The following is a 25,212-nucleotide window of genomic DNA, read 5'->3' on the forward strand; positions in this document are numbered from 1 at the left end:
ACAAACGCCTGGAAGTACGGTGGTCACTACGGAAACCAAAATATGCAAATTTAGAACCGATGGTTGTATTCGAACCAAATCTTTCCAAACGATTCCAATAAAAAAAAAAACGATTCCATTGGAATCCTAATATCTGAAACGATTCCAAGTTGGAACCGGTTCTCGATGCCCAATCCTAATGGAGACTCTGTTGTTACACTGATTGGATTGGATCAACTGTGGGAATGTACAGAATGTGCAACAAGAGCCATCGTAGTGCAGGTAATTTCCCTCCTTTGCCCGATGAATTGCGGTGCCTAAGTCGAACATGCTAAATGTAATGGGATAATAAAACATAATGTGGTATAAGATCATAAAACAGCATTACTTTCTGTACGAAACAGGACTCTCAACATAAATGTCAAACACAACTTCTAGCCGTCAGTCCCAGGGCTTGGATATGCACCTGGAGAGGAAAAGGTGATGGAGGCAAAGGGAAGTATTCCATTCTACCTTTCAGTGCAGCAGTCCTTACCTGTGTTGGTGTCTGGACGAGGGGTGAGGTTAATCTCGTCGGCTACTGTTAAAGGAAGGGGGGCAGGACAGAGGGGAGGGGTACAAACATTTGAGGGTTCAGTTAGTGCAAATGACATTCCACATGCAACATCCAGGTAGCGCTGCAAACATCACAAACTGCTTCATCTCAATTAGGATCGGACGCCATGCGAGACAAGGAGGTGGGGGGGGGGAGAATGGGAAATGAAAAGAGGGCTTGAGGATAGCAATCAGACTTGTTGTGATATCAACACGGCACAGAGCAGCAATCTGGCAGAGAAGATTAGATATGATTATAGAGAGTGCGAGCGGAGAGACGGTTGCAGCCAAAGCAATCAGCGACTGTTCGAAGCCATTTCAAGGTGAATCAACACTGGGAAGTTCTTGACTTTGGGGCGAGAGATGCAGAGTCTGTTTCCATACAGAGGCAAGGGGGTGGAATACATTCAAATACAAGCATCATGTCTGAAACCTGGGGCCGTGCAGGGATTATGTGCTAAATGAAAAGGTTTTACAGACTTTGAAGTAGCTGAGGTGCGCTGAGTTTATCAAATGACTCCATAGAAAAGTGAACACCAGCCTTTAATGCTTAACTTCTTCAATGCAGTTACCCCGACACATCTCATATTTACAGAAGAGGATTAGGGCCACATGTGAAAAAAATATATTTGAGTTTGAAGTCAAGAAAAGAATTTCTTTTCCCAGAATTCTGACTTTAATCTCAGAATTCTGAGGATAAAGTCAGACTTCTGACTCTTTTTTTCTGAATTCTGACTTTAATTTTTAGAATTCTGAGAAAAAAAGTCAGAATTCTGAGATTAAACTCAGAACTCAATACATTTTTCACATGTGGCCCTAATCCTCTTCTGTACATATTCTAAGGTTGTTGGGCAAAAGAAAAGGAAACTGTACCACTAACTTAACTTTAAACTAAAAGTTTTGTGCTCCTGGGTTTACCACTTGTAAATCCCCCAGTATACAGTAAATCCATCCATATCATATTCTGACACCAACAACGTATGGCTAAAGAAGTACTGTAGCTAATACTTAACCCTTGAACTGTATCTTAAAAATTGTAGAACGAGAAATAATGATGACACAAAGGGCAAACCAACAGGCTGAGGCTACCTCCTTCAGCTGATATGGATATGCCATGTTCATATACGGTGTGACTGGAAGCAGGTGGAGGTTTTCACATTCTCCGTCAGTTCCTGTTCATGGACAACATGTCTCATTTCCCTGGAGTCTAATGAGCATCATTTTGAAAAGGTTTTGAAAGTTGTACCTAGATCCATGCTCTTGGACTTGCGTGTCTTGATGATCTCCAGCTGAGAGGCGTCTCCAAACTGCTTGGTGCGTTTCTCCGACATGCTCTGGCGCCCAAAGCCTTCCCTTTGGAAGTTGCCGTCTGGATTATTTTCATCTGGATTCAGGGAGCTGGACGGAGGGTTGAAGGGTGTGACAGGGAGGGAGAATAAGATTGGCTTTATTGATCCCACACGGGGTAATTTGTGTCACAGGATTATAAGGAAGGACAGATAAATAGTATAGATAACATGACTAGCATTTTTTTATATAAAATATGGAGACTTCAAAAGGTACTACAGGAGGAAGAGAAAGAAAAATAAAACAAACACAGATGTGGCATTAGACAGTTAAAAGAGGGGTGTAAGTGGATGTCTTCTCTGAACTCATCTGGTTCAAAGAAGGAAACTAAGAGAGTGAACAAAAGATGGAGGGAAATCTGGGAAAGAATCAGGAGAGCTGAATATGTGAAAAAATAAAAGAATGGGTTGGGGCAACGAGGGACGGAGGCAAGAAACAAAGTTGGAAGACAGCACGGGCGAGAGAACGAGTAGGCAGACAGAAGACAGAGCTTTACATAGAAGAAAGAAAATGGGTGGCAGATACATAATTAGAAGCAGAGAAAGAGAAAGATGAAAGTGAGACCAACAAAGAGGAAAAAGCAAACACAGAAAATAAGTGTATGAAGAGAAAAAGACAGGGGAGTTAAACAAAAGAGGAACAAAATAAGATATGACAAGCAAAATCAGAGGAGGAAAGAGAAGAGGAGAATAAAGAAAACAAAAAGAAATGATGGCATTAAAAAGAGATTGTGGTGAGAGAAAGAGAAATGACTATCAGGCCCAAACCTAAATAAAGACACAATGAGAAACAGAGGGACTGCTCTGGGAGTCATTATATAGAAAGATTCATCCTTCCCCATCACAGGAACACACACAGACACACACCGTGCATGTGGGGGCCACATGTCATTGGTTTCTGATCACCAATCAATCAATGGATTGAAAAGTAAAAATTAAAACATACTGTGTGTATTGGATGATTTGCTCATGGTTAGACGCAGCTCTATGCTATGCATTCATGTGATGAATCAACACTGGCATGCAGCAGTGGAAGAAGTATTCAGATCCTCTACTTAAAACTAAAAGTACTAATACCACACTGTAAAAATGCGATGTTACAAGTAAAAGACATGCATTGGAATTTTTACTTAAAGCTATAGTGTGTAGTTTCTGTCTCCCCCTTGAGAAATTCTAAGTAATGACAACTAAGCTGTCGGCGCGTCCACATGGTACAAGCCTTCTGTGACCCCCCCCCCCACAGCTTATGTAATATTCTTATGAAATAATAGAGATCCCAGGAAGGGAAGATAGACAGGAGCTAATGGGGATCTTAATAAACAAACAAACAGGGCGGCTGTGGCTCAGGTGGTAGAGCGCTCGTCTACCAAACAAAAAGGTTGGTGGTTTGATCCCTGGCCCTGCGGTTCCATGTCGCAATGTCCCTTGGGCAAGACACTGAACTAGGGATCGACCGGTACTGTTTGTTTTTCAGGGCCAATACCAATTATTAGTAGTTAATGAAACTGATAACTGATATTTGCAACCGATATGCATTTACAATGAAAACTGAAATCTTTAAGTCAAAATTCTGATTTTGGAATGTAACAAACTCCAACAAAAAAACTTGCGCTTTAAGAAGTTATTTAATGAATGAGAAACTTAACTCAACATAATCCCCAGTAACAGAGAGTCAGATAGTGTTGCTCCCGATGCTGCGCCATCGGAGTGTTAATGTGCGTAAATGTTTATCTGATGAGCAGGTGGCACCTTGTACAGCAGCCTCGGCCACATGTATGAATGTGTGTGAATGATGAATGGTTCCTGTACTATGTGCTGGAAAAGCACTTTGAGTAGTCGTCAAGACTAGAAAAGCGCTATATAAATACTTTACATTCACAAACTCTTAATGTGAGCATTATGTTTGAGGAACTGAAGGAAGACTCTGTTAGGAATAACTCAGGTTTGCCCACCTGTCCTTCTGAGGGGGCAGCTCTTTGGCCCAGGGCGGCGTCATGTCAGCGGTGAAGCCCACATCGTCGTGGGAGCTGGACGACGATTGGTCGGAGAGGTTGGGAGGGAGGAGCGGCGGCCCGTCGTCCTCTATGATCACCGTGTCGTCCTGCGGCATGTTGACAGTCGGCGAGAGCTGATAGTTTCCTGCAGGAGACAAGATCTCGCTTTTTGAATTCTTCTAATATCTAAATGCTTTTAATTTATTCATAGACCGTCAGCCTTGTCTGTGGAGTTTCTCTCCATGTTCAAAGAGACTAATTGCATTTGTATTAAACATTAACAATATGTGGGATCAAACAGAACAAGCCAAGTTGAATTTATTCAAAATATCATTAAACACGATATGGACTGCATGTTTATTTCCATGTGCAGTTCTCATTATTTTGTGTTGGAAAAAAAATGCCAGTAGAACATTGCCCAAAGTGCTGAGTTTTTTTTAACACAGGCAGGTGGTGTTGTCTACACTGACAATGAACCTGAAAGCAGTAACATACAGTACAGACACACAGAGTGGTTTAACTCTTGCTGTATAAAAGTGCATATCCCAAAATGTCAAACTATTCCTGTACAGTGGGTACGGAAAGTATTCAGACCCCTTTCAATTTTTCCCTCTTTGTTTCATTGCAGCCATTTGCTAAAATCAAAAAAAATCATTTTATTTCTCATTAATGTACACTCAGCACCCCATCTTGACAGAAAAAAAACAGAAATGTAGAATTTTTTGCAAATTTATTAAAAAAGAAAAACTGAAATATCACATGGTCATAAGTATTCAGACCCTTTGCTCAGTAGTGAGTAGAAGCACCCTTTTGAGCTAGTACAGCCATGAGTCTTCTTGGGAATGATGCAACAAGTTTTTCACACCTGGATTTGGGGATCCTCTGCCTTTCTTCCTTGCAGATCCTCTCCAGTTGCGTCAGGTTGGATGGTGAACGTTGGTGGACAGCCATTTTCAGGTCTCTCCAGAGATGCTCAATTGGGTTTAGGTCAGGGCTCTGGCTGGGCCAGTCAAGAATGGTCACAGAGTTGTTCCGAAGCCACTCCTTTGTTATTTTAGCTGTGTGCTTAGGGTCACTGTCTTGTTGGAAGGTGAACCTTCGGCCCAGTCTGAGGTCCTGAGCACTCTGGATGATTTCTTCCAGGATATCTCTGTACTTGGCCGCATTCATCTTTCCTTCAATTGCAACCAGTCGTCCTGTCCCTGCAGCTGAAAAACACCAGCCATAGCATGATGCTGCCCCCACCATGTTTCACTGTTGGGATTGTATTGGGCAGGTGATGAGCAGTGCCTGGTTTCCTCCACACATACCGCTTAGAATTAACGCCAAAAAGTTCAATCTTGGTCTCATCAGACCAGAGAATCTTATTTCTCATAGTCTGGGAGTCCTTCATGTGTTTTTTGGCAAACTCTATGCGGGCTTTCATATGTCTTGCACTGAGGAGAGGCTTCCGTCGGGCCACTCAGCCATAAAGCCCCAACTGGTGGAGGGCTGCAGTGATAGTTGACTTTGTGGAACTTTCTCCCATCTCCCTACTGCATCTCTGGAGCTCAGCCACAGTGATCTTTGGGTTCTTCTTTACCTCTCTCACCAAGGCTCTTCTCCCACTATTGCTCAGTTTGGCTGGACGGCCAGGTCTAGGAAGAGTTCTGGTCGTCCCAAACTTCTTCCATTTAAGCATTATGGAGGCCATTGTGCTCTTAGGAACCTTGAGTGCTGCAGAAATTCTTTTGTAACCTTGGCCAGATCTGTGCCTTGCCACAATTCTGTCTCTGAGCTCCTTGGGCAGTTCCTTCGACCTCATGATTCTCATTTGCTCTGACATTCAGTTTTTTTGTGATTGTTGCAGGCAAAAATCCTTGATTATGCGGCACGTTTTCTTAAAAAATGCGATGGAATATGCGGGATATTTATGCAATTTTATGCGATGAAATTGCAGGAACTTGCAAAAACTGCGGGAACTTGCAAAAAATGCGGGAACTTGCAAAAACTGCGGGAACTTGCAAAAAATGCGGGAACTTGCAAAAACTGCGGTTTGAAGAAAAAGTGATTCCCCCAACACCCTGCTTTTTTTAAACTTAATTTCCAAAAATAGTTTACAGATATTCAGTCATTGCAATAAGTAAACAAATAAGATACAAAAATATATACAAATAATATAATATTAAAGTAAAAACAAAATAGTCTAAACAGAGAGAAATAAAAGATACCAAAAAGACAGACTTTCAAAAATCGTTAATAATATAGACAGCAGAGCACTTAAACAAAGAGATTTGAGCAGACATCAGATATTAAAATAGCTTTCTTATTGGATACCAACTTAAGAGACTCAAAGTACAACATGTCAAATTCAACCTCCAACACCTGCTTTACGATGATGTTCACGTCACATAATTACGTCACTTCATTCCCATGGCAACAGGGGTAAATTGCTGCTCTTGTGTGAAGTAAAAGCAACATTTTTTCAACTTTCTGCTAAGATGACTTTTTTGCAACGAAAATGCGGGGATTATGAAATCATGCAAGCACCGCATATTTTGCGTGGAAATCGGCAATTTATGCGGCGAAAGTGCGGCATATTTGAAAAAATGCGGCCCCCGCATGAATATGCGGACTTTGGCTGATTATGCATTGAATTATGCGATCGCATAATCGCGTTTTACTGGAGGGGCTGTGACATGCACTGTGAGCTGTAAGGTCTTATATAGACAGGTGTGTGCCTTTCCTAATCAAGTCCAATCAGTTTAATTAAACACAGCAGGACTCCAATGAAGGAGTAGAACCATCTCAAGGAGGATCAGAAGAAATGGACAGCATGTGAGTTAAATATGAGTGTCACAGCAAAGGGTCTGAATACTTATGACCATGTGATATTTCAGATGTTCTTTTTTAATAAATCTGCAAAAATGTCTACATTTCTGTTTTCTGTCAAGATGGGGTGCTGAGTGTACATTAATGAGAAATAAAATTTTGATTTTAGCAAATGGCTGCAATGAAAGAAAGAGGGGAAAAATTTAAAGGGGTCTGAATACTTTCCGTACCCACTGTACAGGAATAGTTTGACATTTTGGGATATGCACTTTTATACAGCAAGAGTTATACCACTCTGTGTGTCTGTACTGTATGTTACTGGAAGTACAGGGCTGGAGCTGGGCAGCTAGTAACTTAGCTTAGCATAAAGCCTGGAAGCCCTGGGGAAACAGCTAGCCCGGTTCTTTCCATTGTTCAATTTGTTACATCATAGTAGGGCTGGGCGATATGGAGAAAATCAGATATCACGATATTCTTGACCAAATACCTCTATCGATATTGCGCTGATATTCTAGGGTTGACAATTGGTGCTTTAACAAAATATGTGGATAATGTTTAAGTGGGGAAAAGGCAAATAATAGAACAGTTACAACAGTCTGGTAAGTTCAGAAAAGTAGATCACTTTACTGTAATGCAGCCTTTAAACCAGGAAAAGACAACACTTATGTCATATTACGATATTACGATATCCAAAATCTAAGACGATATCTAGTCTCATATCACGATATCGATATATCAATATATTGCCCAGCCCTACGTCATAGTGCAACTACTCCTTGACAACAACAAAAACCTGATAATACATCTGCTCCGCACTTCTGTGTTCTGGTTGCCTGGCAACTTCATGGGGACCACAAGACTCCAGAAAGTCACTGCTTCTGGCTGGGCTTTTGCCAAGAAACAGTTAAAGTACAAGACTCCTGCCACAACAGTTTAAACCAACAACGTAAAATATGTGAATCCAAACATTTTACAGCTAGTACAGTAGGGGGAATTCTGAACTTTGGACAATGGCTAGCTGTGTCTGCTCCCAGTCTCTGTGCTAGGCTAAGCTAACCACCTCCTAGCCTCAGCTGCGTACCTAATGCACAGATGTGAGAGTGGTATCCAACTTTTCATCTTACTCTCGGTAACAAAGCCATCAGTATATATAATTTGTTATAATAGTAAAGTTGTTAATGTCTCATGCTTTTCTTCTCCTCAGCATTCAGTACGATACGAACAAACATGGATATCCCTGAAGTTCACTCCGCAGCTGCTGATTACTCTGCACAATAGGGCTGCACCATATGAGAAAAATATGCAATAACGTTGTTGAATATTGCCATAACGATATTACTTAACGATAAATAAACAGATATTAAAGTGTACTCCGTTCTGGTGCTTTCAGTGTTCTGCTGAAATACAACAAACTGCTTGTTGAATTGAAAACGAATAAAAAGGAAATCATTTCCAGCACTCTTTTCTTGAACAAATTGAACATTGAATTGAATATAAAAGGCACCACTAAAAAAAGAATGACAGCTACAAAGTTATAAAGTGCAGTTATCTATAGATATTCTCTTTCGACTAACACAAAAAATTTGTCTTTTGCAATATGGTATTAAATGTGTTTATTGTGCCACTTCGCGATAAAAAAAAACTACATATTAGGCAGCCCTACTGTACAACGACCACAATCACTGTCAAATGACCTGTGATGTGCATCTATACAAAGTACGCATACAGTACATTCTGAGTTTCAGACACTGACACACCGGTTCCACTGCTGCTGATTGAGAACTAGGTCAATGTGATTAGAAATAACATTTCATACCATTGGGAGGACATGTCATGTCTACCACACCTGCAAGTGCAACAGGATTCGATTGAAATAATTAAGATATGAGAAATAAAAATAACGCTTATGTCTTTCAGCTCCTACTGTAGGAGGATGATAGAAAAATAGTATCAACATGAAAAAGAAATACTGACCAGCTTAAAAGCTGGTCAGTTACCCAGCTCTTTTACACAACATCCTCGTGCATTCATCTATTTGTGGCAACTGCTGTATCAAAGCGTGAGGCTGCAGGAATCGTTTAATGGGCCAGCTGCAGGAAAACAAGTTTACCCAATCAAAAAGAAAAGAGAAATACAGGGCAACTCTTTAAACCACAAAACATATTTTGAAGTCTGAAAGCAGAGTGAAACTGCTCCTGGCTAATCAGCTTACACCAAGTGGAGTTTGGCAGCACAATGGTGTTCCTATGTCAAAACACTATGATTAATTCAAGCTGTGCCCTCACAAATAAAGATAAAAACTTCCCCGTGCTGAGGCGAATAAATAAAATAGCCCTCTTTCTCAGGCTCTGAAAAGCAAGGCTTAAAAAGCAATTGAAATGCAGCGCATGACTTTGTCTTTAATCTGTATTTTGAAATTGGGGAGGGGAGGTATGTTCTCTGCATGAAAAGAAGGGCAGCTTCAATGCATCACAAGCCTTGTGTACCGAGTTCAGGGAGAAGTTTGTATGTCTGTAGAAAGAGTCAGAGACCTGGGGGTCCTAGCCAGGCCTGCTGTTTGGTTCTCAGAAGCAAGCCCCGTGGAGATGAATGTGCTACTGAATCTAGTCAGATTGGGGTGTTGTGTGTGTGCAAAGGTAGTTTAAAAAGTCATCTGTCACTGTTCTTTGTTATTTCCTGTGAATAATAAGAAGTTACAAAGTGACCTTTTATTCAAATCAACCCATTAATGCACTTTGTACTTTCTTAACCCTGTGTTACCAGGTGTTTTTTGTGTGTGTTTTTGTGTTTAGCAAATGCAACACAACTTTTTATTTTAAAGATTTTTTGGGGGCTTTTGCCTTCATTTCAGAGGACAGGAGTAGATAGACAGGAAATCGGGGCACCAACACCCCACAAAATGGTAAAATTGTGTCATTAATATCCACTGCCGTGTCAATAATATAAAAGAAAGAATAATAATAATATAAAATAAAAACGGTGACATGCTAGTGTTGTTGTTTTCTTAGTTTTGGTTGGTTTCTGTCCATCATTGACTTGCATCCTGCTACACTGGTTGTTGTGTTGAATATGTGTTATACATGTTTGCATTGCGGGATACATTTACATAGGTTGGGAAATTAATTTAACACTTTAATACCTTTCCTCTTTTGGGTGTGGTCCAGCTAGATTAGACATAGTGTTAAAATTGGGACGGAACATTTTTCAGGATATATATCCTGCCTTGGATGGTGCGTGAAGATTTTTAACTGACAGGCATTCTTCTTGAACAAAGGCTGAAAAGTAGCAGTCTGTGGAAGTTGCACATAGTCGTACCATCCAACGGCCGAAACAGTGGCGGATAATGTGTATAGACACGGCTGGAGCTTGATAACTGTTTAATAAATTGCTGATAATAAAAAAGGAAAAGTAACTAATAAAAGACATGTGTATGTGCATCAGTTAGAAGCATCGGAGAATGCATCTGCATGTTTGTAAAAGAGCATTTACCCACATATACAGGATAGGTGTGCTGAACTGTGAAAGTGGCTTTAGTGTGTGTGTGTGTGTGTGTGTGTGTGTGTGTGTGTGTGTGTGTGTGTGCTACTTCAGCCCCCTCCTGCTGTGTGTGTTTGTTATTCCCTGGGAATTTGGGAGTCCGGGTGAGTCCTCTAACACAGCGTGGTCACTTCTCTCTCTCAGACCACACACACACACACACACTTTATACACACAAAACCGTCCACATAGAAACGCGTGCATTCACAGAACTACTTAATCCCATTTCCCTAAGCAGTCCAATGCGCGACACTGAGAATCCCATCAATGTCACAGTTTGAATAACTGCAGTACAATCAACTGGCAGCTACTGAGCAGAAAGCCAATGAATCTGTCAACTCACTAGCCTAGTAAACGGAGAAAAAAAACAAAAAAAACGCCTCTTTGTTTTAGCGCCAGCACCCAAGGGCAGCCATCCGCCAGCAACAATAGCACTGCCATGTGGATGGAGAGCACACCCATCACCTGAGAATCAAATCAAAACACACGCATTATCTTTCCCAGTAGCTGTAATCATTTGTGACAGAGCTGCAGTGGAACAACAGGAGGCATTTCACTTGAGATTCTCTGGGAGAGGCTATTATCAGATGTTTTTTGTGTGCAAAACTACTACATATTTGAGGGCAAAGGGGGAGACACAAAATGGCCAGGAGGAAAGGGGATGAAAAGATTTTATAGATGAAAATGGAGATAGCAAGAGGTGAGAATAACATGGGGTGAGAGACATTCAAAGGAGGTTTTTTTCTGTTCGTCTTTTCATTTTGTCTTGCCTCGGTCTATTTGCATAATTAGTAAGGAGGTTATTGCCAGGGGTGCTGGGCCTTGAAAGCTATTGGCCTGAAGGAATAATTAAGTCTCTCTCTTATCCCTGGCATCCTCAGAGTGCAGAAAGCCAGCGAGGGATCTAAGAGTGTGCACGGGCCAAAACGCAAGCTGATATGTTCTGAATGGGAATGATGTTGTCTTTTACGAAAGCCTAATGCATTATTTACATGGCACCCTTACGAAGAGAGAAAAAGACTTATAGCAAGCAACTGTAAAAGACACCCAACAGTTAATTTCATTCAAAATTTGTTGATTAGGATAAACCCCTTGAGATGTATCATCTCGTTTTCGAGGGGGTCCCAAATCACCAACTTGATTTGAACTGATTCAGAAACCATGGAAGAAGAAGATCTAAAATATTTTACATGACAAATTGGGGTTGAATTTTCCCTTAGGTGGTCAGGAAGAAAGAAAAAAAACACTCCAATGGGCTGATTAAGTGTTTAATAAGCAGGGAAATGTCTCATGTGTCTGTGATAGTTAGTGATTATATAGTGGGTATCTCTCCACAGGCCAACCTCGGAGGTTTCTTGCATCTGGTGTCCCGCCTTGTTAAGGTTAGGTGAAATATTAGAAGAAACAGACCACTGGAGCCAGCCCGACATCTTCATTTCCCTGCTTAGCCCTGCCAATTTGCAGTGTAGCAACACACAAAAGCCCACATGTCGGAGGATCAATAGGCAGCAGGTGTTGGTCATTAATTCCATGTGTATTTAATTGATGAGTCAGGGGCAGTGGCACCGCAAGTCCTAATCCTGTACGCACTGTGTGTCCATTTGTTGTCTGTGAGACGTGAAACACATCTAATGAGAACAACGCGTGAATGCACACAGGAGCAGCAGCCGACAGCAGCTCTGTTCTGTTCACAGTAATCATTTTCTCATTAATTATACCTCCATTCACTATTCATCACAATGTTCATGTTTAGGACTCGAAGCGTAGATAAACTGGCTGCTGGACGCCGAGTAACGCTAAACTCTCAGACAGAGATATATTAAGTTGTTTGAATCATGTGTGTTAACATGGACAGGAATATTGCGGTTATGAGGCTTATCCCGTTTTTGATCATATTCGGGATATGACGTTGACATGGCACACAGAGAAATAATGTTATTCATATCTCTGTGACAGCTGTCTGCTCTGAGCACATGAACCTCTCTCTCTCTCAAAATATTTTCATGATCTGGTCATATCATACGAGTACGCTAGCACACTCTCATACACATTAAATATTATAAGAACAGCTGATTTCTGGCGCAGTAAACCGCTTCAGCGGGCGGGCAGTTCTTGTGCATACAAGAAATATCATCCTGCCAGTGCCACTGGTCAGGGGGAACACACACTTTTTTTTTAGTCCTCAGACAATGAGGGGTTGGATGTCGGTGTTTGGTGTTTTAAGCCCCCAATGTCGTCTTCCAGGCAGCGCTGCCTGGAAGGCGCTAGGATTAGGCAATGGTTAAGGTTAGGGTTAGGTGCCTTGAAGTCGACAGGCGCAACGCTGCCTTGAAGTCGATGTTGGGGGCTTAAAACACCATCGAGCTTGGATGTCACTGAACACTATGACAGCACTGAGGGGAGCTCACTCAAGGTGAGCAGCGCCATGTTTTCACTGGAGATTTTTGAGGAACGTTAAGAAAAAAAATCAGCAGCAACTTTATTGCTTTCCAGGCGCGAAAGTGAGATTTCCAGCAACCTCGCCCAGGGCGGTATCGTCCATGTCGGCTACAACGACATTCGCGGTCGGAGCTCCGGAATATTCAATCACTGTCTGTACCTGCAATGTTATGTGCTTTTTATGCTTTTTTTTGTTTTTGCATCCTGTTTGGCACTTGGGGTTTAGAAAAGCCCTCTACAAATTATTAATTATTATCTTTTATTTTAAAACCCTTCCTGTTCTTGTTACGGTTGATGATCATGAACTGATCCAAATTTGGAAGATCATTTCATTTTTACTAAGGTAAGATTGAGGGCAGAGGGACAAATACCAATGAATACTTTGCATTTAATCTATGGGATTTTTCTTTGCTTCCTTCCCGTTTTGTCCTGGTAAGTGTAGTCCTCCACGTTACCTCTCCAGCTTTCAGCTACTGCTGCTACTGTAGGTCTGTGTCCAGCTGGTGGCAATATGTTACCTCTATCTGTTATAAAAGCACTGGACCTGTCTGCAGCTCATCTGGTCGCTAGGCCTGGAACAATTATGACATCATTGTCTAATCGTCCATTTATTTTACATAATCGCTGTTCCTTTTTTTAAACACAATGAATTAGCTACGGTCTTAAGGCCTATGACTGGTAATTGTTGATTTTGTTTAGATATGCCAAATTGTAATCATGTAAGTGATTTGTCGGACTATATATTTTTATTATTTCAATTGTATATACACGTTCATAGCAACAAAAATGACGAGGAGTTAGAATTTTTTTTTATGATAATAAAGAGGCATGGTTTACTTCATAGGCTATGTATTAGTGTTATTACATTATCTGGGTCACATGACAGGGATAGAACCAAAAGATATAACCTGGGATTCATTCAATTCAATAAAAAAAAGTAATAAATACATATATACTGTATATATTTTAACTTTGACTGAAAGAGACGACTATATTGTTAATCGCAAATATTTCTGAGAAAATTAATTGTACAGCAAAATTTGGAATTGTTGTAACAGTGATCTTGTTTACTGTTGAGCAGTCAATCTCCTCTATACAGTATCTGCCTGGTGCTTCCGCTCGCCACCCTGTACGCTCATTAGAAGCCCTCGCTGGTTGTTAAGCATGGATGAACTGTGGCAGCGTGCTGGAACTTCACCTATTAACAATTCCTCTGTCAGTCACACTTTGTTTTCTGTTGAACTAACAACACAGTGTCAATGTCAACCAATTTGCATAAAAGGAAAACAGAGTTCACACGTTCACATTGTGTTGCATTGATTAATGAGGCAGAGTTGGTAGGAGCCAATTTCAAAAACAGATTCAAAGTTCCAACTCTTCTTCTGCTTAATCAATTTACAATTAAGGTATTTTGTGTATGTTCTTAATAATAGAACATACATAATAATACTAATTCAGCAGAAGAGGTCCAAGTATTTTGCGTCCTTAATAACATCGATCATTTTGGTCTTTTTGAGAAATGCAAAGCAAAGACACAAAAGCAGAGGACAAAGGTTCAAAGACAGTTTGGGCATTTTGTACTAGCTTGAACTGAACACAGTTACACCATCTGGTGCACACAGAAGCCTTTCCTTAAAATAAGGCAACTTCACCACCCGTCCATCAATCATTCAAGTGCTACACACGCGCAATCCTGTACAGACGCGTGCAAAGCTCTCACACAAAGATACAAATATGCTTCCTAATCTCTTTCACCTAGTCCAACACTCACTCACTTGTTGTCACTGGTTTAAGCAATGACAGACCAGGTCACCGACAGAGAGGCTGACAAGCATGCAGACTAACACGGATAAACAAACCCTTTCGAAAACACACACAAAACAAGCTCCTCGAATCAATCACTAGCTGAGCGTCTGCAGTAACACATTTTCCAGGGGCCATTTTTCCATCTCCGTCTCTCTCCCTGACATTTTCCGAGACATTAAAAGCCACCGAGTCTTGACAGGAACTGAGACCAGATGACAGAGTTGTGTTCTGTGTTGACAAAACCTGACAGGTAGGACCATAGAATCTACCAGGAAAACGCACAAACACACACACACACACACACACACACACACACACACACACACACACAAACACACACACACACACACACACACACACACACACACGCACACTAACAGAACGGAGATGTAAATGCTGCACTCAAAAGTCTGCCACGTAGTACCATTCTTGTAGGGTATGTGTAATTGATTAGAAGATTCATCCCATACAGAGCCTTATACGATCAAGCTGTCAAGAAAAAAAAAAAAAACAACCCTCTCTTTCCTGAATTTGAACTTCTGCCATCAGCGAGAAGATCCCATGTGCCGAGATGTAAAAACAAACAGACTTAAGTTATCGTTTATCAAGCTGCTGAACTCCAATAGTAAATCTTAGCACGAGTGCAGTAAATACACCAGCACTTCTTGCACTTTGCACTTTAATTATTACAGTCACTTCTAAGAGGTCTTATAGTCTGTACAGTCATATGTGTCTTCCTTCATGTCCTAAGATGCTTCGTTGATGATCTTATATTTATCTTTTAATTTTTTATGTTGATTTTGGAATGGTTTTTCTGTTAAATGTTTGTGTTGTGAAGCAACAGATTGTAGCACTATGCCCAAGACAAATTTCCCCTCGGGGACAATAAAGTGTATTCTATTCTATAGAATACTCAGCACCAATACCAGTCTTGGCGTAGCAACATAGCATGGTTTCAGACTGAGATCGATCTGAAAATTCACATAAATCTCCATCCATAAAATCAGCAGTTAGAGGAGTACCACAAACCAAAAGACATGCCAATCTCACCTATTGTGCGTGGCATCATGCCCTGTCGTGGTATCAAGTTGTCATCAAGGCCCTCCAGGCCACCGTACAAAGAGTGGGAGATCCGGCGCTCGTGGTCATCCAAGGAGGCGTTCATGGTCTGCTGGCTGCCCCCCAACGGGCTCCCTGGGCTCCCCTGAATGAGGGAGGGAGGTGATTTTAGAATAAGGATAGGATTTACTCAATCTTGGTTCTTCCATAGTCAAGTAAATATAAAGATGATCCCTTCTTTGGCTGTGTACTGTATGGTTTATTCTCTCTGATTATGCTCATAAAACAGACTTTATATACTGTTCTGGAAACAGCAACAGTTAGCAAAAGCTAACTTTTATCACATCCCGTTCGAAAAGTTGATTTGTGAAGCCCTTTGAGAAGCATTTGGGTTAATGAATGAATGTGCTGTGCCTTTTTTTTACAGTTAGAACTAAATGTGATCTATACACAATCATGTTAGCCATTTGTTAAACAATACTGGATTCACGCTAATGCTAGCAGTGTGGTAACCATGATAAATGAGCATGGATTTCCAATAGGCTGTTAAGCCACAGGCTGTTAGCGAGCTAGCACTCCCCCGCCGCAGGGGATGGTTAGCTTGCTAGCATCTTGACATTTCCCTCAGGAGCCATGATGACACTCGCTTGTTTGCTGGACAAATAGACCATTTGCTGGCCCTGTCACCCATAAACGCACATCCACTGCCTGGGAAGGTGTGTGTGTGTGTGTGTGTGTGTGTGTGTGTGTGTGTGTGTGTGTGTGTGTGTGTGTGTGTGTGTGTGTGTGTGTGTCTTGGCCCTCATCCATTGGTTAGTTAACTGTATTGATTTGCTACAGTCTCTGCATTTATGATGACAGCTCTTGCCAAAAGGATAACCATCATCGGTGGCATCGCATAACGAGCGATAACACTGGAGTCAATGCTGGAGCCAAATCACCCCGATCGATGACTGTAACTAGGCGACACTTGGATTCCATTGGCAGAAGCTCTTCGGCCAATGATCCTTACAGCTCACTACATTGTTGAGGTGCTGTAATAACCACCGCCCAATGGACTTTGATGTAAACAAACAAGTCCAGTTTACAGGAGAATACTTGTGTGGATTCATTAGGAGGCTAGCAGAAGCGTGAGGTGTAGTGAATTTCAGATTAGTCAGCCGCTTTTTTTAACATATCCACACTGAATATATTTGAACTTCCTGACCAACCACGAATTAGATTCCCTCAGTGGTAGTCCAATAAAAAATGTACTCAAGGATCAAATTGTTGATGGTGCTGCATTTACAGCATTTAAATGTTGCCTGCTGTGGAGACAATTTTAACTTATATATTTTTGGGTATATGAATATATAACTACATATTATTTACAAGATCGACCATACTGTAGGACCGAGGATTGTGGATTGTAGGGATGTTAGTGTACTGTTTATTTAAAGTAGTTTTTATATTAAGATTAAAATAAATAGGTATTTCACCAGAATCATATATCTGAAAGTGTTGACAGTTCACTGACACAGCAAATAGACCATGTAAGGAAAACATATTTTTCCTAATGTCTCAGGGAAATGGGTTTGAGCCGGGGGAATATAGATGCATAAACTCAGATGATCATATGTTTTGGATGTGAAACTTTGCTCGGTAAGGTAACTATAGCTTAAAAATAAATATTGACATAACTGTACCTACTGCAAATGTAGTGGAGTACAAGTATAAGGTAGCATAACATTGAATACTCCAGTAAGGTACAAGTTAGGGGTGAGAAAAAAATTGGATGCATCATGATTTTTTCGATTATTTTACCTCTGCGTCGAGGCATAAACCTCTATGTTTATGTGCGCCTGCTCTACCCACTGACCCAACCCGGCCACGGAATCGATTTTTTAAAATTTCTTACCAATGATTCACCTAAATATTTTCTGTTTATAAAGGTACCGCCGACGGCAACTAAATCATATCTGTTTCCAGCAAAACAGACCGGAAGCAGAAAATGCAGAAAATCCATGTTATGTTCTTCTTTAAAAATGAAATTAATGTCAGACTGACTGACTGACATGTGATGTGCATTCTTCTTAGAAAACAATCAGTTATTAGAAATGTCTCATGATATATTGTATTATTCAACCTTTGTTTTTGTTAAAGAAGGGAAAGAAAATAGAAAAACTATCCAATCCCAATACTTCTAGAATCGCAATAAATGAAAATCGCGATACAAATCCAATCGGCGGCCATGTATCGTGAAAGAATCAATCAGGACAAAGGCATACCGTCCAATCCCTAATACAAGCAACTCAAAATGTTTCTTAAGTGCTTAAGTAAATGTACTTAGTTACCTGCCCTTGAGCAAGGCACCAACTGCTCCAGCAGAAAACAGTACAGATTCTAGCATACTTAAATGCGACCAACGCTATAAAGGGGTTAGTCAAAGGTTTAACACCAACTTCTGATCAGACCAACGTCTTAGGTATGACTAAAATCTGACCATTTACCGGACAAAGAAAATGGCACGATTCACAGCTAACAGAACCAATCAGACCTTCACACGGAGGCAACAAATCTTCCAGCCTCGCCATACTGGTGCTGTGACTGCTGGCGTGCGGCTGCTCTTGACTCTCAATGAGATGGTTAATGAATTAGCCGGCTGAAGGGGTCGAGGTGAAATGCCTCAGTGATCGCCGAGGGGATTCGCCATACTGAGGGCGCATCGACAAATCACACTGCAGCCCATCGCATATTCAGGATGATAATTGAGCTCCGGGAAGGTCTCGATCCCATCGGGTGCCGACGGTGATGAGGAAGTCAGCTGCTCTGGGTTCACTGTTTCTATGGGGATGGAGGAAGGAATGGGGGCAATAGGGCTTGTGATTTTATGCAAAGGCAAACATTTGAGATTGATTTGAGATTGGCTGTCAAGGGATGGAGACATGGAGAGGAAAGTAAATTCAGGATTATTTGCCATATGTCAGTAGGGTATGACAATATGTCAAATTAAGCAACAGCTTTCATCTCATAGTAACTAGGTATTATTTTAACTGATATCTGATGGACAGCTGGTTATGAGGTATAAAGAATATATAGTGGCACTATAGGGACTTTCTAAATCAGCTCAGAGCAGTCTCTTTGAGGATGAGTGTATTGAATTGTTGTTTTCCTCCTCAGTGTCTTGGACACTATTTCTTATAAATAGCCAGACACTTGGCGAGCCTCAGGCCATGCCTCCGGCTCTGCGTGTAAGCAGAGATTGACGAGACTCCAAGCGCTCTAATTTTATTCATCCACCATGCTGTCTGTTAAGGTATCTGGTTGCAAACGAACAGACAGAAATATCCTTGTGAATACATGCATAAGCAGGATGTACAAAAGCACAAACTACACACTCATATGTGTGCAGACAAAGACGTGTGCATGCACACACACACACACACACACACACACACACACACACACACACACACAAAAACACAAAACACACCTCCAGGCTTAGCCTCTGCTTTCAATTACCAGACGGGCCAAGGGGAAATCAAAACTTTGACACACCAAGTTGGAAAAGGAGAGCGGGGAAGCCAGGCAGTGCCAGAGGCGTACACATGCACACAGTAGTGCGCGCCCATACAGACACACAGCAATGGTGCACAGACTCAGCCTCTGCTTTCAAGCAGGCGACAGGCCAAGATGTACAGAGAATGTAAAAACATGACATTGAGGGGAGGAAAAAAAAAATAAGTTGTGTAGCTCAGTTCGCAGCCATGTTTTTTTCTTCTTTTCTCCAGCTGCCTACAGGGAGGTGAGCGTGCGTAGGAGGGGTTGGTGAACTTCTATGACCTGAATACTTAGGTTTATTTCATGAAACGACTCATTTCTGCTCATGAGGGTATTTCCCAACGGTTTGCTTTGGGTGTAATTGTACATTTATCACAGAAAGGGTCCTATTGAAGTGGTGCCTGATGACTCCATGTTCACAAAAGTGTCTTTATTTAGGACAGCCATGTCAGATGAATTCCATTTTTATTTTTACAGGAAACACACACAAACTATAATTACAACCACTTTGATCTTAAATAGGATCACAAACATCCCTAGTCCGTATCATTGGATCACAGTTATTAAATTAAATATGTGGCATCCGTGATGGCAATATTAAAATAGAATAGGCGGGATCAGGGGCGTAGGACAAAATTCTGGGCCCTGTAGAAAGGCATTTTCTATGGGCCCCTCCCCACACATCCACAGCTATTCATTCTAGCATCTTTTTGGGCCCTCCTTACACAAGGGCACTCAGTCCCCTTTTCCCCCCAGTCCAACGCCCTTGGTCAGGATATAATAGCGACAATGTGTTTCAAAATGTCCATTTAATTTATCTCAAACTCTCACGTCTTCAAGACTAAAAAGAAAGAAAAGTTCTTGGCCAAACTGCAATGTGGAACACTGGTTTAAATCCCAGATCAGCTGGTAAAGACAAATCTGAGCCCCCTCCCCTTTACTCAATAACAAATGTTAGCATGTCCCTGTGACACAATGTCAGCGAGCACTTTGTACTATGGATTCTTCAAGACAAGTCATAAATTCAAGAATGTGATCATATCAATTTTACATTGTATCGGCAGTCCAGAATGTTCTTACACCAGAATAAAAAAAAGACTCATGATTTGAAATGTGAAGCTGCACTTCAGCTTTATGACTTAAGACTTTAGTGAAATTGTTATACTTAAAATAAAAAAATATGGCCCAATTTGATTCTTTCTTTTTCAGTCTTGACTGTCTCTCATTTGGACTCTGTCTTGACTTGGACTCATATCTCTTTGGACTTGGTCTTGACTCGGTCTCGACTAGTCCTGGTCTTGGACTTGACTACAGCCATGACTGGCCTCGTTCAAAATAAGACCATTTTTAGTGGTTAGTGGTTTAAACCATCATAATGCAATATAATTCAATTTGATGTAGGTGCTGATGTTTTACTTTTGCTTGGGGTCAGAACTGTAATGGTCTTAATATGTTTGTTTTCACTTCTAAGTGGTTCACATATACATACTGTATATACATAATGGTTAAACTGGGGAGTTGTGTAAAACCTGTGTGGCCACTTGTTGGACTCCTTTTGTAAAATGTATCTAATGATGCTGCTGCACCTCCAGGTCTCAGCAAAGACAGCTGGAAGTAAAATGCTATCATTATACATTACCAAAACTATGAGAAATGCCTATAAGGTCTATCTAGATGCCTTTGTTATATATAGCCCATGTGATCTTATGATCATGCAGACTGCAACTATGACATTATTCAGGTTAGGTGATCTGAAAAATCAGTTGAAATGGCAATTTCCTTTCAGAGTACTGTATTGATCTGACTACTTTTAAAATCCGGGGCTTTAAAATCATTTTTGAGATAACCAGCCAACATGGCTAGTAGATTTTTAAAGTTACCAGCTAGATTTTCCACTAGCCAATTTTTTTTTTCTTTCTCCTAACTAGCTTTACTAATTAATTTCAGCTTGTCTGTTTTTTTCTGTGCCGTTTCGTTCGGCTTCTCCATTTCAGCGTAGCTGCTAATCAATACCACACACGCTAGGCACGTAGCCAACGGTTTTTGACACGTCACAACATAGTGTTAATGGATAATGGAAATGTAGGATTAGTACTACAAGCAGTGTTGCCAGATAAACAGTACGTTTCCAAGCCAAACATACACAAAACTGCCCCAAATTTCTTGGCGGAAAAGAGACCAGTCTGGCAACAAATGCAGTGTTATTTGCATCAATCACCAGGCAAATTGTCTAGTAACTTTACAATGTTACCTGCCAAAGTGAAGCTTTACCCACATTTGGCAGGTTGGCGGGTGTCAATTTAAAGCCTTGCTGATATCTATCTACATGGCTATCGCCGACTTGATCCTACTCAGACATACTGTATATCCAAAATGTCCCTACTCTTCTGAGAACAGTTAAAATGGCAAGAATTCACAGCCACACACCCGTCTCAATCCAATCCGTCTTTCATTTTTGTTTCCTCACCTCATTTCTTTTGGCCACTCGTCTGGCCACAATGAGCTGAATCATCCCGCGTTTGTTGCCTTCCGTTGACATGGACTTGCGTAGCGTCTCCATGGCGTCCTGGTTGGTTTTGCCCAATAGCGACTCCCCATTCACAGCAATCAACTGGTCATTCACTCGAAGCCGCCCGTCCTGTTGGATGGGCAGGAAAAGTGTTTCTTTTGGTGTTTAAACTGCTAACCGTACACAGAGAGGAGGCTGTGATTTTTCAACTACCATACAGCACATGTGTGATAAATGAAAAGCAGCCATATCTCCCAGTTTAACAATAACCTTTATCTCATCAGACTAACAGTCTCACTCACAGACTGTATCCGGTTTCTATGATCTAATCTCTTACAGAGAAGTGTGCTTTAAAGCCCATTATTATGTTCTGTCAACACAAGCTGGTTTGTGGGAAAAACAATTAAGTTAAAAGTCTAGTGAAATTGACTGCAGCAGCGCAGCACTACTGACAGCAACAGAAAATAGCGCACTTTGTGTTAATAGGTTTTATCACAGATTAAGCTTTTCTTTATACTATAGTTGCTAAGGAACAGAAAAGTAATTTTACTTCACTTTCCTTTCCAAGGAGATATGGAGGGATTTTAAACATCGACCCAGTTGGATATTCCCAATTTGTTGCATGACATCGCTGTCTTATTCCGTCACTTTCTGACAAATTGTCCTCAGATATTAGAAAGTTACACTTAATGCCTTCTATGAACTTTTACGTGTGTGTGTGTGTGTGTGTGTGTGTGTAGGTTATACAGACACGGTGTTGGGTTTATCTAGAATAGGTAAGAGCGAAGCTCACTATAAAGGGAGCTACATCAGGTCTTCTATCAAAGCTTCTAATTCCGCTGCTGAATAAATCCACTTATAGTGGCTGCAAAAAAAAAAATACAGAACAAAATGTTTAAGTTGATATTAAAGCTGTTGTAGGCACTTTATTTCTGGCATTGTTGGGCAAAAATTCCATAATAATCTTTCAGCATATTACAATTCAAGTGGTCTGAGAGAAAACTAGACTTTTGCAGCTGCTCCTGGCTCTGTATTCAGGCTTAAAGAAAATCTAGCCCTCACAGGAGACTTTGGTCAATCGAAGGTCATTTCAGAGAAAGAGAGCGTTCATATTGGCTGTTCTGCGCTTGCATTGCCCTTGTGACAAAGTGACAAAGCTTTTTACTCACTGCAGTTTTAAGACCTATTGTTTTAGTAGGTGTTAAGATGTTCTATAAAGCCTGGTATTTCTGCATCTGCATACACTGTCTCACGGATCCTAAACTTTGAGTGAGTGCCACTCTGTAAGAACAAAATACCTATAAAGAGAAACTATTCACTAATTTATATACCAAACATGGTTTCCAGGACTGATATAATCTTACCACAATCAACTGGTTTCAGAGGTCCCACGGTCAAGGTACAAACTGTGGGGTGATCGTGCTTTCGCAGTTGCTGCCCCGAGAATTTGGAACACTATTGCAGATGTAGCTCTTTTTAGATCCAAACTCCAAACTTATTTATTTTTGTATGTTATGTTATGTTTTATTCTTGTGCTTGATGTAAAGCCCTTTGGATACCGGTCGGTTGCTGTAAAACACTATATAAATAAATGTTGATTGATTACCTAAAGCTAGTTAAAAAAAAGGTTTCTTAGAAGAATAGATACCCCACTTTTAAATCTCTCTTTTCATTTCCACTCAAAAGCTCTACTAATAACCGCAGACTGTATCGTACCTTGCAGGCTGCCCCTCCATTAATGATGGATTTGACGAAAATGCCCAGGTCAGCGTGGTTCTCCTTTGAGCGATTGCCTTTAACGCTGACACCCAACCCAGCTGAACCGGAGTCGCTGAGGGGGATCTCAAAGGTCAGGAACTCTCTGGTCCCGTCTGGAGTCAGGACCAACTCGTCCTCCTCGCTCTTCTGGAAGAGGGGGAACAAAGAAAAACACAGGGAGGTTCAGATTCTAGACTTTCACAGCAAAACAAACCTACTGTATCTTGAATAACATAAAATATCATAATTAATAACCCAACCCAGCAACAGCAGATCATAGACACAGATCCATTAAAAACAAAGCTCTTACACCATAACACATATTTAATTATATAAAGCAAAAACACGCATGCATTCATTCCAGCCTTGCCATGCTTTCCCCATGTTCCTGAGGTTAACCAGAGGGTAGTCTATATCCACGACGTTCCACTTCCGGGATTGCTCCGGTGCCAACGGAAATTCCGCCGGATATCACTTTTCTCGGCCGGATGTCCGTCAATTTCCGCTTTCTCTGTCTTGTAATTTTAAACTCCGGTGGATTCAGTTTTCAGTGATTCCAGCGTTGGCGATTATTTTCCATTACAATGTTTCACTGTTGACATCATCATATGCCAATTCAGTAGACAACCCGGTAGACCGTTCGCCCAACCCTAAGCTGGATGTAATGTGGCCGATTGAACCGCAACCCGCTCTACCTCCTGAGCCACAGCCGCCAATTAAACACTTGTTTGTGTGCCATGTACAGTAAAAGCAAGGCATAAAGCCAAAATTATGCAGATTAAGAGCTTGTACTGTGAAGCAGCTGCAGGTACACAACATCCCGCACATTTCATCCAGCCAAGAATAGAAAAGAATATTGGTCTGATTTCATATCTGTACATCTGTCAGGACATTTTTGCCGGTACCATTATATTATTGAGTGCGTACTGACTCACTGTTACTCATACCTAGTGTTTGAACAAAAATTATTTGAAAAGGATTTGGAAAATCTTGTAATGTCCAATAACAAATTTTATAAATTATAGTTGTTCTAAAAATGCCATAGATGTGGTTAACACAACACGTATTTCATGTCTTATTACATTAGATGATCTATTGTTTTTATCCCAAGTCTGCAAACAAATGTCCTTCAGTATTACATACCTAACTTTAACCCCAGGCAGTCATAATTTTGATCATAAGCCTAAACCCAAGTCCTAAACTTATTTCAGCCCATAAGAATAAACGCACTACACTAAAAATGTCTTTATTTCAAAGGTCTAAACCTCAAAGAGTTTAGAAAGAAACTCACACTGCCCAAAGAACAAATTCATACATGTTATGCACCTGGATCGTGACACCGAGTGCGTCACACAGGCAGTAAACTTCCCAATAACCCCGCATGAACACAGCAGCCTAATTGGCATGCTGAGTGCTCTCTCTCTCGCTTTCCCTTCACAACAGGTGCTTCTCTCGCTCTTTCTCCATATTCATTTTCCCTCTCTCTTCCAGCTCAACAATAAAAAGCTATTCTCTCTTGCTTGTTATTTGACAGCTGTCTTCTGAATAGATGGGTGCGTGCACACTCACGCCTGGCAATTATTGTGCACGCCTAATGAATTCAATCATCGGGCTCGGTGTCAGCATGTCATTAGCTCCCTTTGTTTGCTGGGAGAGAGATGGAATTGCTCTGGGTTGAATGAAGGAGGGAGAAAGAGGGATGGAGGGAAAGGAAAAGTGGGGAGGAGACAGAAGAGGAGAAGAAGAGCAAAATGAGGATGTATGGGGTAAGAAGGAAAAGGAGGAAACAGAAGGAAGGAAGGAAGGAAGGAAGGAAGGAAGGAAGGAAGGGTAAGCATGG

General features: G+C 41.1%; 1 protein-coding gene across 6 annotated transcripts in view; it reads right to left on the reverse strand.

Moving 5' to 3' along the window:
• The window catches only part of LOC120567663 (partitioning defective 3 homolog), a 351,607-nt gene that overhangs the window by 114,263 nt on the left and 212,132 nt on the right, over nucleotides 1-25,212 (reverse strand). For 5 of the 6 annotated variants that reach the window (XM_039814627.1, XM_039814626.1, XM_039814624.1 and 2 more), the window contains 6 exons: nucleotides 23,331-23,519; nucleotides 21,573-21,743; nucleotides 15,557-15,710; nucleotides 3,872-4,058; nucleotides 1,820-1,971; nucleotides 515-559 (listed from right to left, as the gene is read on the reverse strand). In XM_039814627.1, coding sequence (XP_039670561.1) covers nucleotides 515-559; nucleotides 1,820-1,971; nucleotides 3,872-4,058; nucleotides 15,557-15,710; nucleotides 21,573-21,743; nucleotides 23,331-23,519 — 898 coding nt within the window. The remainder of the gene's footprint in view (nucleotides 1-514; nucleotides 560-1,819; nucleotides 1,972-3,871; nucleotides 4,059-15,556; nucleotides 15,711-21,572; nucleotides 21,744-23,330; nucleotides 23,520-25,212) is intronic. The other variant, XM_039814628.1, reaches the window with a different exon arrangement.

The sequence above is a fragment of the Perca fluviatilis genome, chromosome 11 (genome assembly GCF_010015445.1).
Source record: "Perca fluviatilis chromosome 11, GENO_Pfluv_1.0, whole genome shotgun sequence".
Taxonomy (NCBI): domain Eukaryota; kingdom Metazoa; phylum Chordata; class Actinopteri; order Perciformes; family Percidae; genus Perca; species Perca fluviatilis.